This window comes from Eutrema salsugineum, unplaced genomic scaffold, assembly GCF_000478725.1.
Source record: "Eutrema salsugineum unplaced genomic scaffold, Eutsalg1_0 scaffold_5, whole genome shotgun sequence".
NCBI lineage: Eukaryota > Viridiplantae > Streptophyta > Magnoliopsida > Brassicales > Brassicaceae > Eutrema > Eutrema salsugineum.
Window position 1 is genome coordinate 4,468,787 of NW_006256612.1, and position 14,410 is coordinate 4,483,196.

General features: G+C 37.8%; 2 protein-coding genes across 2 annotated transcripts; one reads left to right on the forward strand and one right to left on the reverse strand.

The window, feature by feature from the left end:
• Positions 1 to 2,975: 2,975 nt before the first annotated feature.
• On the reverse strand, positions 2,976 to 5,648 carry LOC18992068 (putative hydrolase C777.06c). The gene is made up of 10 exons (XM_006415425.2): positions 5,362 to 5,648; positions 4,739 to 4,874; positions 4,412 to 4,539; positions 4,171 to 4,318; positions 3,978 to 4,083; positions 3,829 to 3,887; positions 3,699 to 3,734; positions 3,518 to 3,627; positions 3,358 to 3,419; positions 2,976 to 3,274 (listed from the first exon to the last, which is right to left on the reverse strand). Exons 1-9 carry the CDS (start codon positions 5,553 to 5,555, stop codon positions 3,362 to 3,364), a joined length of 975 nt encoding a protein of 324 aa, XP_006415488.1. The 5' UTR covers positions 5,556 to 5,648; the 3' UTR covers positions 2,976 to 3,274; positions 3,358 to 3,361.
• Positions 5,649 to 6,243: 595 nt separating this feature from the next.
• LOC18992069 (pentatricopeptide repeat-containing protein At1g09900) lies at positions 6,244 to 8,877 on the forward strand. The gene has a single exon (XM_006415426.2). The coding sequence runs from the start codon at positions 6,297 to 6,299 to the stop codon at positions 8,757 to 8,759; it is 2,463 nt and encodes an 820-aa protein (XP_006415489.1). The 5' UTR covers positions 6,244 to 6,296; the 3' UTR covers positions 8,760 to 8,877.
• The last annotated feature ends 5,533 nt before the right edge of the window (positions 8,878 to 14,410 follow it).

Consider the following 14,410-nt stretch of genomic DNA (forward strand, 5'->3'; position numbering starts at 1 on the left):
GACACGGTTGTACTCCCATCTGCAAATCCAATAGTACAAGGTGTCGTATCTTGTATGTCAATAAGAAGTGTAATATTCCCTGTCATGTGATGTGAGGCTCCGGAGTCTAGAATCACATCTCCATGTTTCTTACCAGCCAATTTTTCTGAGGAACCACCAGGTCTCTCACTGTTGATGATTTGTGAGATCGCCCTCCATTGCTCTGCTGTGAGTTCAGGAACAGCCGGAGCATTTGGACTTGTTGCATGTGCAACATTCACCTGTCCTCGTCCACCTCCTCTTCCATAGACACCATTTGAACCACCACGGCCTCCTCCACGGCCTGCACCACGACCTCCTCCTCGACCGCCGCGTTCCACGAACCACTCTGGATATCCCACCAACTGCCAGCATGAGTTTTTCTCATGTCCTATCCGTCCGCAGTGAGAGCATTGTCGATCTTTTCCTTTGTTGGCACTACCACCTTGCGATGCTTCAGCAAGGGTCACAAAACCACTCGCATCACGACGAGATGTCATGTTTGCTGATTCATCATGAGTATCACGCCGAGCTAAGAATCCCACTGCTTCCTGATGTTGCTCTCTGTGTTTGGCAGAGTTGAGTCTATCCTTTTCGCGGATCACTTTGGAATACACTTTTCCGAGATCGTGCAATACATCTGCTTCAATTATTGCTGTGACAACGTGTCCAAATCGTGTTTCATCGAGTCCCATCACAAACTGATGCACCCTTTCATCCTCTCTTTCTTTCTCATAGATCGCCGCGGCATCACAGGTACACACCAGAGCTGGACGATATGTCTGGAGCTCTTCCCACATCTTAGCGAGCCGACCATAATAATCGATCACTACTTGTCCATCTTGGCGACACGACGCCAGTTTACACATCAACTGATGCACACAAACTTTGTTCCCCACCGAGAACTGCTCTTTAAGATTTTCCCACAATTTGTGGGCATCGGTAATGAAAGTCACCGTCGATCTTACGCGAGGTTCTATCGAGGTGCGTAACCAGCCAACAATCAAAGAATTCACACTTAACCAGGACTCCAAATCGGCATGTCCTTCAGGTGGCTTCTTCACCGTACCATCAATGAAACCGTTTTTCCTCTTGGCTTGAAGTGCGTTCAACATCTCTGTTGCCCATTCATTGTAGTTGTCTCCTTTCAGCTACACCGCTGTGATCATAGATCCAGGATTGTCAGATGAAAAGATGGAATATGGTGAGACAATCACGTTATCTCCTCCCTTCTCAACAGCCTTCTCATCATTCGTACCAGATTTATCAGCACCTCCCATCGTATAAGATCACGTCTCCGTTAATGAAAGAAAAGAACAACGAACGTATCTAGAGAATTAGATTTTCGACAGGAATTAAAAACACAGATCTAGTTTTAAGGATCTGTTGCTCTGATACCATATAGAATTTAGAAGAATGTGTGTCTTTATTGATCAACTTACAAACGTATATATACACAACTTTAGTCGGTTTAACAACGACTTAACCTTATCTAAAACCAATAGGATTTATCTACTAAAATACATATATACTTAGATATATCCAACATTAGCATTATCTCTAAGTTGTATATATCTTGATACTATAATATCTCCTAATAAGTCTAAAATAGAAATGGAGACAAACCATATTCCTCTAGTGGGTCCATAAAGTCACTCCAAAAAGATTTTGTCAAAGCTTATTGAAACTTCTTTGGTCAAAATAAAATAAAGTTAGATCCAGTATTGCCTTAATTTTGTTGTCGCTGGAATGTAGATTACCTTTCTTTGGTAAGAAACCTTTGGATGGAGACAAAAAGAAGCTTCAAAGGAAACTCATTGAAGGTTGTGATATGGATTTTGTTTGCTTTCTTTAAAGTCTCAAATGAATACATTATGAAGATCAAATAAACTTGTTTCAAAGAAGTGGTTTAATTGGTGCAATTTCTTCAATTTAGCTTTATAATTTTGATTGATAATATGTAGTAGTGGTATCAAGACTTTTCCATACTTATTGAAGGAACCATCAGAAACTCAAAAAGTATTGTTGAACGTGCATGTGTTTTGTTGTTTTGTTGATACCTCCAAAGTGAGAATGATCCGTGACCATAAAGGCAGAAATGACTAAAGTGGTCTTTTATTAATTTTTTAAACAATCTTATTCTCTAATCGGAAAGGAATTTGCTAACGTTATGACTAAAATCTAATAAAAACATTTTTTTTTTCTTTTATAACGGAAATACATTTGAGAAGCATCACATGATTATTTAAAATTGATTCTATAAAACAAGTAGCCGATTACTTTGGTCTTTTTTTAAGTGCGTGTAGAGCTTTTATCACAAGATCTTTCCAATTCTTTTTAGCGTTTTGATCTATGCGATTCGGTTTTCTTTCGTCGGATGACCTTCATTTTGCTCTCTAATGTGTCGCTTGTGCTTTTCGGTCGAGGGGGATCATTGGCATGGTCGCAATGATGATTATTAGCCGTTGTTATCTTCTTTTGATTTGTAAAACTTTTGTGTGATTTGAAGACAGTTCAAATAGATGATTTTGATTTGTTTTTATTTTGAAAGCGCGAACAACGCCAGAGTAGTGGGAGTAGCTGAACTGTCTTTTTAACTCTTTAATGAATGTTTGAAATTCTTCTCATAATTGCATTACCCTAAATTGCTTTGTGTGTGTGTGTAGAATCTCAAAAACACTACACACTTGATAATATCCGGAAAAGATGAAGCAGCTGGATCTGTTGCTGCTGGATTCACAAATTTAGTTTCTAAAATTAAAAATTATTCTCTGATGGGACATGAACAACAAAATACTTTAGTAAAACTTTCAATTATGTGTCATACACAGTCATTAATCTATTTGAGCTTTATAAGAAGTGAATTTTTTTTAGCGAATATATGAAATAATTGGTACTCTTTTCTGCAATTCTTCTTATATAAATTTGGCTAATGATGTTAGTAATCTAAATTTAAGCTTAAAGTAGCTTTAGATGAACTGTTTTCTTTCTTTTGTTGTTATATATCTGGAGACAAAAAATAAAATTAAAAGATGATGATAAGTCAAGAGATCCTAACTATATAACTTGACGAATGACAAATCCAAACTTAAGAGAATAACACACACATAAATTTCTTTAGTGATAATGTTCATATGAAGCCATGTGAGCAAATGCATCTTGAAGAAAACCGTTTCTCTCTTCTGCATCTCTCTCTGTAGCTTAGGACAAGAAGACCCAACACAAGCATCCTTCTCCTCTGATTTAGATATTCAGCCTAAAGAGATTTAATGAACCAGAGGTGAATCAAATACACCAATCTTAGTTTTTCTAAACGAGAAGGTCAAGTAATGTTTTTACCTCTTCATAGGTCAATTGGGACTCTCAAGCCATCATGCGCAAGTTTTACTGGAATCCCTTCCCTAACAAACCAAACATTGCAAATAATAAGATACTCCTCTCTTCGTGTATGATTTCTTCAGATAGATGATGTAATTGAAGGGTTTCTATAGTTTTCTACCTTTTAGACCATTCTTCAAGAAACTCGTTGTCCTTGTGGTGATCAAACTCGTGAGTCATTCCAATTAAAAGAGCCCTTTTCGGACTCAGTCTTTTGATTGTATCGAGTGTCTACAAAGAAAACAAAAAGTAAGCATACATAAACCATAAAAAGAAAATCCACACCTTAAAACTAAGCTAACCTGTGGGAAACATAAGTGGGTGTTGTGGGATCCTGTCTGCATCACAATAAAAGAAAGAAAGGAGAAAAAATGTGAAAACATCAGCTTATTACAGTAAACTTAAAAAAGTCGAAAACGTTGTCTGTGTTACCTTATACAATGTATCCAAGATAAGGAGATCCAATTGCCCACCACCAGATTTAGATATAACTGTGTATCCAAAGGCAAACGAAGCGTGAGTTAGACTTCTTCTTCGAGTATATCAAAATACAGACGCACTAATCAATTTGTTGCACTTACCATACTCGGTGTTTGGTGGAAAGCGTGATACATCGGATATATACGCCACTCTTGATTTTTCACCAAAAAGGAAACCAAGACAGACATAGTCTTCTCCATGCATCACCTGATACAAGCAATAAGATTTGAGTCTCCACATAGATCAGCAAAGAGACATGATTCACTATTTCGACAGAGACTTTGAGAAACTTACTGGAAGTGGCGTGAATGATAAGTCTGAAGCTACAAATGGCTTCTCACAATCTTCTTCAATTACTCTCCAATCAAGCTGAGCTACTCGCCTAACTTCTTGGCCTTCTTTAAGTTTCTTCTGAACCAAATACGGGAACTTCACAGCAAGGCTGTTTTCAGAAAAGCATGTGACAGTAAAAACTACAGCTCCACAGTGTAAGAGGTCAAATTGAAATTTCCAAAGACCATGAAGATGCTAATACCTGTCCATAGCATACTGGCTTACGAAAATTGGAGTAGGGTCTATATCATTGGTAGGACTAAATGGTTGCACGGAACGTATATCATCCAAGCCAAGGACTGCATCAGCATGCTCATGAGTCAAAATTATCTGCAGGCCATGCACATATTAGTCCTCATGCATTGAGAGCTTAGGTTCCAAAAAGGAAAAATCAAGAATTGCGACCCAAGATTTAAACTTTGGTCGAGGCTTTCTTCATACATTATCTCAGGCATGTTAACATTATTTAGAAACGGATATCTCAATCGGGCATAATGTATAGAATCAAAACGATTTCTGCATGACTCACAGAATCAACTCGAGGAATCTTGTGAAGAGTAAACCAACGCAGGACTTGTTCCCTGAACGTCTTCCCAACATCGATTTGAATGTATTTATGTTTGCCATCACTCTTGCAATAATCAATGAGCAGTGATGTGTTTCCCCTGCCACAAGAACAAAACTCTTCAATGAAAAAGACAAGCTAGATTCTACAAGATAACTCAGCTACAAGATGGATCGAGTCGAGGACGACACACAAAAAGGATCTTAAAGGCTTTATATGATTCAACTCGATCATAGATCAAAGTCGAACCCAAAACTAGAGTAATTGAATGTGCTACACATATTAAAGGAACAGAGCAAACGGATCCCAAATCCCTTTTAAAAAAAAGCGAACTGCTACAATTCGAGCTCCGATCAAACAAGAGTGATGAGAAGAAAAACCCAAATCTCACTCAAACTAACAAAAATCGAAATTAGCTCAATGTCATATGAGAAAACATCAAATTTTTCACATGCATCATAGATTCAAGGAACCAAAACCCTAAATAACCAACTCTACACTCGAATAATCCCTGAAAATTTTCGGACATCGCAATGCAATCACAGGAGAACCCAAATTGAAAAAAGGCGGAAAACACGAGAACGCACCTGTAATTAGGATTTTGCTCCGGAGGGATCGAAAGAGACTGCGAGCAAACATAGCATGGGCTATCGGCTTGCTGGATCAAGCACATTGCGTTAGGAACCGCGCTCGAACATCCCGTTCCGAGGAATATCAGAGCCGATCCGTCGCGATCAGATGAAACGGAGCCGTTCTCATGCGGAATCGAACCGTCCATCATCGACGGTATAAGTATGAGTCCGTACGAATCAGGAATATTCCGGCGAAGGGAGGAATCTCGAGTCGACAGTAAACAAGGTAACGGAAGGGTGTCGACGATGCCAAGGACGGAGAGAAAAACAAAATTAGTTTTGTTTTTATATATAAATAAACTAATTTAATAATACAACGGTTTCTCTACAGAGTATATGCCACGTGGCCTCATCTTAACGGCTCCGATTAGAACTCCTTGACCGTGAGGGAATTGAGATTGTCGTCAACAAGGAATGTTATTTCTGTTTCTATTCAATTTTAAACAAAACTTTGGAATTTTTTATTTTTCCATAAAATTTGTTACAAGATTTGTAAACACACTCGGATTATATAATCGTGCAGTAAACAAAATCACAAATATCAATAACTATATGACCGACTAATTTTGGTCTACCAAAATCGCTTAAGTGAATTAATTTTTAATAATTTTTGTGAATTTGGGTAAAATCAAGTCCTAATGGATTCGGGCTTTTCAAGCAGTCTTTTTTTTTTCTTCTTCCTTTAAAGCCCACGTTTTTAACTTATTTTTGATTTTGACTTCTAGTTAATTTCTATAGTTTCTTCACCCCCTTGAAATGTTTCAATTTTCAACTTTCAAAAACCGCATTTTTCCGTTGGTTTTGCTCTGTGAACACTACAATTGAGTGAGCTTTTGTGTTATCTGAGGTTTAGAAGCTTGAAGGAGCTTCTCGCTAGTGTTGTTTAATTGATGTTGAATTTAAGAGTTAATCGGCTTCTTCGTAGACCCTTCATCAGATTTTCAGCTTGTCCAATCTCTAACGGCGAATCCGATGCGTCTTTCTCGACATCTTCGTCGGGAAATACTGGCTTCAATCATGGCCCAGAAAGAGAAGGAGTTTCTAGTCAAGAAGATGATCACTTGCGAAAATTCAGGCAATTGGGTCTCGGAAAGTCACCGGCTTTGAATACTACGAGCGTCGGCGAAGCTGAATTTGGAGAAATTCGAAACCCTAGGTTCAACAGGTTTGACGAGATAGATGAATTGGGAGAAGAAGAAGAAGAAGACGAAGATGACGACGGAAATGGAATAAGCGGCGACGAACGGGATGATGATTTCGCTGTTCTGGAATCGTTTGGGAAGATCCCACAATCGAGAGAAGAAGCTAGTAGATTTGATGTCGAAGAAGATGAGTCTAGGCATCCTTTGGTGAGAGAGACAAATAGATTGATTGGCCTCAGGTCATCTTGGAACCCAAAGCATGAAGGCCAGATGAGGAATCTTCTAAGGAGTCTTAAACCCTCTCAAGTCTGCGCTGTTTTACGCTCACAAGATGATGAACGTGTTGCTCTTAAGTTCTTCTACTGGGCGGATCGTCAATGGCGGTATCGCCATGACCCTATTGTGTATTACTCGATGCTTGAGGTTCTTAGTAAGACTAAAATCTGTCAAGGTGCCAGAAGAGTTCTCCTTCTGATGAAACGTAGAGGTATACATCGAACTCCTAGAGCGTTTTCGCTTGTGATGGTGTCATATAGCAGGGCAGGTCAGCTAAGAGATGCGTTGAAGGTGTTGACTCTTATGCAGAGAGCTGGAGTTGAACCTGACTTGTTGATCTGCAATACAGCCATTGACGTTTTCGTAAGAGCGAATAGGTTGGAGAAAGCTTTACGATTTATAGAACGTATGCAGGTTGTTGGTATAGCTCCAGATGTAGTGACATATAATTGTATGATCAGAGGGTACTGTGACTTGCATCGAGTTGAGGAAGCAATTGAACTACTAGAGGCAATGCCTAGTAAAGGATGTTTGCCTGATAAAGTTAGTTACTATACCATAATGGGCTTTCTTTGTAAAGAAAAGCGGATTGTGGAAGTGAGACACTTGATGGAGAAAATGGCGAAAGAGCATGGTTTGGTGCCGGATCAAGTCACTTACAATACTCTAATTCATATGCTCACAAAGCATAATCACGCTGATGAGGCTCTTTGGTTTCTAAACGATGCTGAAGAAAAAGGCTTTCGGATTGATAAGGTTGGTTATAGTGCTATAGTTCATGCATTGTGCAAAGAGGGAAGAATGTCTGAGGCAAAAGATCTCATTAATGAGATGCTGTCAAAGGGGCATTGCCCTCCTGATGTTGTAACTTATACCGCAGTTGTCAATGGCTTCTGTCGTTTGGGTGGGGTGGACAAAGCCAAAAAGCTGCTACAAGTTATGCATACTCACGGGTATAAACCAAATACTGTGTCATACACAGCTCTGTTAAATGGGTTGTGCAGGACGGGGAAATCGTTAGAGGCAAGAGAAATGATGAACATGAGCGAAGAGCAATGGTGGAGTCCAAATTCTATTACTTATAGCGTACTTATGCATGGGCTGCGTAGGGAAGGGAAATTGTCTGAGGCTTGTGATGTGGTAAGAGAGATGATACTAAAAGGGTTTTTCCCAGGACCAGTTGAAATTAACTTATTGCTCCAGAGTCTTTCCCGGGATGGGAAAACACACGAGGCAAGAAAATTCATGGAGGAGTGTCTGAACAAGGGTTGTGCTATTAATGTCGTGAATTTCACTACAGTGATTCATGGTTTTTGTCAGAACGATGAGCTAGATGCTGCTCTCTCCGTGCTTGATGACATGTACCTGATCAACAAACATGCAGATGTCTTCACATATACTACTTTAGTTGATGCATTGGGGAAAAAAGGTAGAATAGCAGAAGCAACAGAACTTATGAAAAAGATGCTTCATAAAGGTATAGATCCCACCCCTGTAACATACAGAACTGTCATCCATCGATACTGCCAAATGGGAAAGGTTGACGATCTCGTGGCTATACTGGAGAAGATGATATTGCGGCAGAAATGCAGGACAGTTTATAACCAAGTCATTGAGAAGCTGTGTGGTTTGGGGAAGCTCGAGGAGGCAGACAAACTCTTGGGAAAAGTTTTGAGGACAGCTTCGAGATCTGATGCTAAGACATGTTATATACTTATGGACGGCTATCTTAAGAAAGCTGTACCTCTGTCAGCATATAAAGTGGCTTGTCGGATGTTTAGCCGCAATTTGATACCTGATGTTAAGATGTGTGAGAAGCTAAGCAAGAGACTGGTTCTAGAAGGAAAAGTTGAGGAGGCAGATCAGCTAATGTTACGTTTGGTTGAGCGTGGTCATATTTCACCCCAGTCCTCAAAACAGTCCATGGTCTCATAATAACTCTCTGGATATACTTTTATTTTTGTAACATAAAAGCATCATAGTGGCAAAGCATGTCAAGGACCCAGCACAATGAAATTAACTACTGTTCTAGTGGTCTTTATAAAGCTCTGAATTTTGGCTACTTTGTGACCTGCATATGCTGCTAATTTTCAATGACTGTCACTGCATGTTTCCCCATATTTGGATGCTCACTTTCTCTAAAGGTATATGCAAGTTAGAATATCAATTATGAGAAGAAAAAGTAAACATTTCTGGGATAGACAGGATTCAATGGCTAGAAATAGAATAGATGAAAACTTGAGGCTTATCTTTGATGGGTTATATTTTACACATCGCTATATCATTAAAGGTATCCATTATTTCTGTATTTGGGTATAGTGAAGTTGATAGCTTTCTTGTTGCATTAGAGCTCTGTTATTGTATTTTTGTTAATTTTGACGTGCTATCAAGTCATCAATGTTTTTGTCGTGTGAACCTGGTGATGCTGAAGGTACTTATCACTTATCAGACATGATTTTCGTGATAATGCCTGCATCTTGGCTGATACCAATATTAAGCCAAAGTTAGAAACTGTTGTTGTGAAAGTGAAAGTAAAGATGGAACGTTCCTGAATTACAGCTTTTGTTGTAGATTGTTACAATCTGCAAACAAAAGATCATGGTTACTGTTTCCTTTTATTGGTACTTACTGAGCAATTTCCATTTCGGCGTGTTGCTGTTTGTTTTCCATGTAAAGGCTGAGAGAACCCTTGTGCAAAACTCGTTTCTTGCTGTACATATGCTGTTACCATATAATTCCATACACAATCCTGTTGAAAAGAAAGTGACAGTTACTTCCAAGAATCTCTTGTGAAAAATGTTTTTAGAAAAGATGGTCTTTTGGTGATGTGATTTGCTGTTTTGTTGGTAGTGCTTAAATGGTGTGTCCCGGTTTATGACAACGACTATAACTGTTGTTGTCTTTATGTGGAGGACTTGTCTACAGGATTCTACCTTTGAGGTTTTTTTTTTATCAACTTAGGAGTAAATGCTACTGGAGTTTCAGGGGGTAAGAGGTTACTTGTGGATGCCAACAGAGCGAGAACTGTTCAATCTCCTTATAGTACTGTACAATGGGCAGTGTTCTGTGGTTTCAGATGGCTAATAGTTACAAGTACTAAAAAGTTTCCAATTTTACAGAAAACAAAATGGTTTGTAGAAACTCGACGGCTCTGATTGAACCATCATCTAGTAAGTTCTTTGGCATCTTATGTATTTAGAAAATACCCTCAAAAGAGTTTCCTTTTATGGCTAAACAATTATATCTTGCAGTGAAAAGCTTTAGCCTTGGAAGCCTTAATTGAACAAGACCGCTTGTTGCTTTTTACTCATAAACAAAATTGCTTTACTTCCCCATTAATCAACATGAATTCTTCTTTACTTCCCTATGAATCATACAGCCACGTTGTTGGAGTCACCCACAACGAATCCATGCTATTGGACTGATAAGCTACATAGTTCCTTTCGCAATCTTCTGTCAAAACATAAACATTTTTTTTTATAAGAGTTTCCTTGTTTCTTCCACTCTTTGCAATTCTGTGTTTTGCATGATTCAGTTTCATCTTGGGTTATGGTTTCAATTGCATTTATAACTCTGCAACAAAACACCAAGAGTCCTTCTTTTTGCTCCATATCCGCAACTCATGGGTATATTCTTCGTTTTGGAAATCTTCATTCTTCTTCTTTTTTCAATCCATCTCTGTATGTTTTTGTGTACCCGAGGTTAAACTTAACTGTACTCTGTATTTCCATAAGGCGCGTGGGGGCGTGGACACCGGTTTGATGCTCTTGTGGCGCTTGCACACCGTTAGTGACCCGTTATTCCCAGAATTTGCTTCTCTACTCACTGTTTTGAATTTAAACGACACTTACAATCTAGTACTGATAAGTTTCTGTCCTCTTAAGTTTGTACTTTAGTTAAAGCTACAATTGTTTCTTTAGGTTTGCATTTGTATTTCCATGTTAGAAGTATTTCCATGTTAGAATGGTCTAATCATTAGAACATGGATATGCAAACGAAAACACAAAGAAACAGTCGTGGCCTAAATCATGCTGCTCTCTCTAACTGTCTTTTTTTACGTAATAGCAAGACTATAAGTGTTTGACACTTTACAGATCATACAATGCATAGTATACGGTATACCTCTCTGTTTGTTGATCTCTTTGAATATTCTGAGGAGTAATTTCATTTTAAACTATGATGCTTTGTTGCTTTCTGTGGCTTTCTGTTTCTTTATTAGAATACGGTAAAAGAGTGCAAATAGATAAGAGTTGTTGATTCAACTGAGAAGTCTTGTGGTACCTTTCTCTGAATGTTTTATATGCAAGTTATAACATCAACTATGAAAAGAAAAACGAAATCTTTTGGGACGGATAGGATCCAATGACTAGAAAAAGAACAGATGATTAATCTGTGGCTTATCTTTGGTGGGGTATATATATATTATACACATCGCTATATCATTAAAGGCATCCATTAGTTTCTGTATTTGGGTATAGTGTGAAGTTGATGGCTTGCTTGTTGCATTAGCTCTCCTTGATGGTACATTTGTATTTTTGTTGATTTTGGTTTGTTGCATTGACGTGGAATTAAGTCAGTCATTGTTTTTTTCTTTTCGTGTGAACTTGGTGATCTTGAAGGTACTTATCTCGTGATAATGCCTGCACCTTGGCTGATCCTGATAGTAAGCCAAAATTATAAACTGTTGCTGAGAAATTGAAAGTAAAGAGGACACCTTCCTCAACTACTACTGCTTTTGTTGTAGGTTACTTTTATTCTGCAAACAAAAGATCATGTCTTCTCTTCTTGTCCGATCAACGGTTTCCATTTCGGCGTGTTGCTGTTTGTTTTACCATGTAAAAGTCTGAGAGAACCCTTATGGAAAAACACGTTTGTTACTCGTATTCTCTGTCATCATATAGTTCCATACACAATCATACTAGAAAAGAAAGTAGAAAGTGTTCCTTTCAAGAATCTCTTGTGAAAATGGCTTTTTGGAAAAACATGTTGGAATTGATCTTTGGTGATGCGATTTGTTGTTTTGTTTGTTATGCCTTAAATGGTATCTCCAAGGTTCGTGACAGCGATTAAATTTGTTGTTGCCTTTTTATTGGAGGACTTGTCTACAGGATTCTACCTTGGATTTATGATATTTTCTAGTTGAGCTTCAGGAGAGTAAGAGGTTACTTGTGGATGCCGACAACTGTTCAAACCCTTTACAGTATTTTAAAATGTAAACTGCTCTGTGTTCAGTTGGCTCACAATTACAGGTACTAAAAGTTTCCCAACTCTACAATTTTTTTTAGAAACTCGATCGCTATGATTGAAATATCATCTAGGTATCTCTTTGGCATCTTTTGTATTGAGCAAATACTCTCAAAATAGACAGCTTTGGCAAAAGAAAATAGGGTTAAGTAACCTTTATTGTTAAACGATAGAATCCTCGGCAATTACAACTTTTAGCCTTGGAAGCCTTAATCGAACAAGACTGAACCCGGTTTAGTTTTTCTTGTTGCTTTACTCGTAAACAACATTGGTGATAGTTGGTGACTTGTGATTTCTTCTTTACTTCCCCATGGATCATACAGCCACAATATTGGAGTCACCCGCAACGATTCCGTGCCATTGAGCTGATGGGTTATATCATATGTAGCACTCTTCTGTGTCAAAACATAAACTTTTTTATGTAAAGTTTCCTTCTTTTCGTCCACTCCTTACCAAAAAGCTGATGCGTCCGGTTATGGTTTCATTGGCATTCCTAAATCACTCTGCAACATGGCATTCCTAAAATCGCTCTGCAACATATGTACAACTCATAGGTTTGTTGATCCTTTAGCAATCTAAATATCTTGATTCTTTGGTCACCCATTTCTGCAAATGCTGTGTTAAACTTTAACTGTTCACTGTTTTTGTCTGCTTATGGTTAAAGTCTCTTACCTCGTTGGCTTACTACTTTGTCTTGAGGCTTCTTACGCGTCGTCAAGATAGATTATATTGGTTATGGGACTTGTGGCCATCCCATTCTTTGTGCTTGACCTAGACTGCGTCTTTGAGGATTTTGTGTTTGGTATTATTCAAAGGCACTTAATGCTTTTGCTTGCTGAATCATTTCCCATGTTCTGTTATTTGTGTTTGTCTTCCGATTTGCACTATGATCATTGCCTCTGTACATTTCACATTGTTGTCTATTGTCGGTTTAACTTCTTCTTCTTCTTTCTTTCAATTTATATCATAAAGCAAAAAAATACATGTGCAGAAATATCTTGGATATGTTTGTCGTTTTGTTAGAGAGATGCTTGTTACTAGTAGATCAAAAACAGTTAAGATTTAGTGTTAGTTTAGGAAATTCTCTGTTTTGTGTGAATAAATACTCCAATAAATGTAAATGGAAAGTATAAGATCCCAAGTGTTCACATGCTATCAAGGAAACGATTTTCTTAGGGCAGATAAATTTTACCAGTTCAGAAAGAAAAAAAAACTATTGAAAATGGTAGACGACTCGGATTTTTTTCAAGCCTTTATAAAAGGAGATTTGAACTTTAAAACCCTATCAATCAAAAGATTTGATCTTTGATAACTTAGAGGCAAGATGCCAACATAGCATTACAGCTCACACACATGCTTGGAACAGCTAAAGATTAATGGGTTTCCTCGATTCTTTTACTTTTAGATCACTGAACATTCTTTAGTTTATCTATTTTAATTTGTTTTATTATATTTTATTGCAATGATCTAAGCTCGAATCTTAAGGGGAGCAAATCTCAACAGAATGATTGTTTTTGTATCTGATTTTATTATATTTTATTCAAGTATTGTTAAAATAAGATAAAGTTGTCCCCTTCCAAGACCACCTGATCTGCAATTTTTACCTGTAATGTTCCTATAACAAGGTCTGAATCTGATACATGTTTCAAACTATATCAAGGCTTGTTCCAATTTTGTTTTTACCTTTACTTGTTCTTTATAGACATTAAATATCATTTCCAAAAACAAATACAATTCACTAAATAAGTCCACCTTTTTTCTCTTAATTAACCATTTCTTAGTGATTTGGGACTATATACATTAATTTGATGATGTACATATCTTCGTATAGACTGCATTGATTTATGATCTCAAACTAAGTTAACAATTAGCTGTCAGAAAAATAAAATTAAAACAACAATCATTATCCCAGAGAAAAGAAAATCAACCATATTTTTGTTGTATTGTATCCGCACACGAGGTTATTTAGGTAAATGTATTTAGGTGGAGCTCGAAGATTCTTGTTTGAATAGAGGTGAGATCGATATGATGTTTTCGAGGTGATATCACGAGGTCAAGTAAACGAGGTAAGAGTTGAAGATTTTAAATATCGAGTGTTTTAGTCTTTTTTTTCAGATTACGGATCCCGTAATAAATGAAGTTACAGGACTATTTATAGTGTTCAAATTAGGTTACATCTCGGTCAGAGTAGCTTGGGCGGCCGGGTAGGTAGACCTGACCGACCGTCTATCGGAGTGTCTCGCTGGCGAGCTGTTTCATCAACGTCGACGTGGCGAGCTGCTCCTTTGTTATGGGAAGCTCATCTATTCGAACGACCTCGTTTTGGCTTTATGAACGGGCTT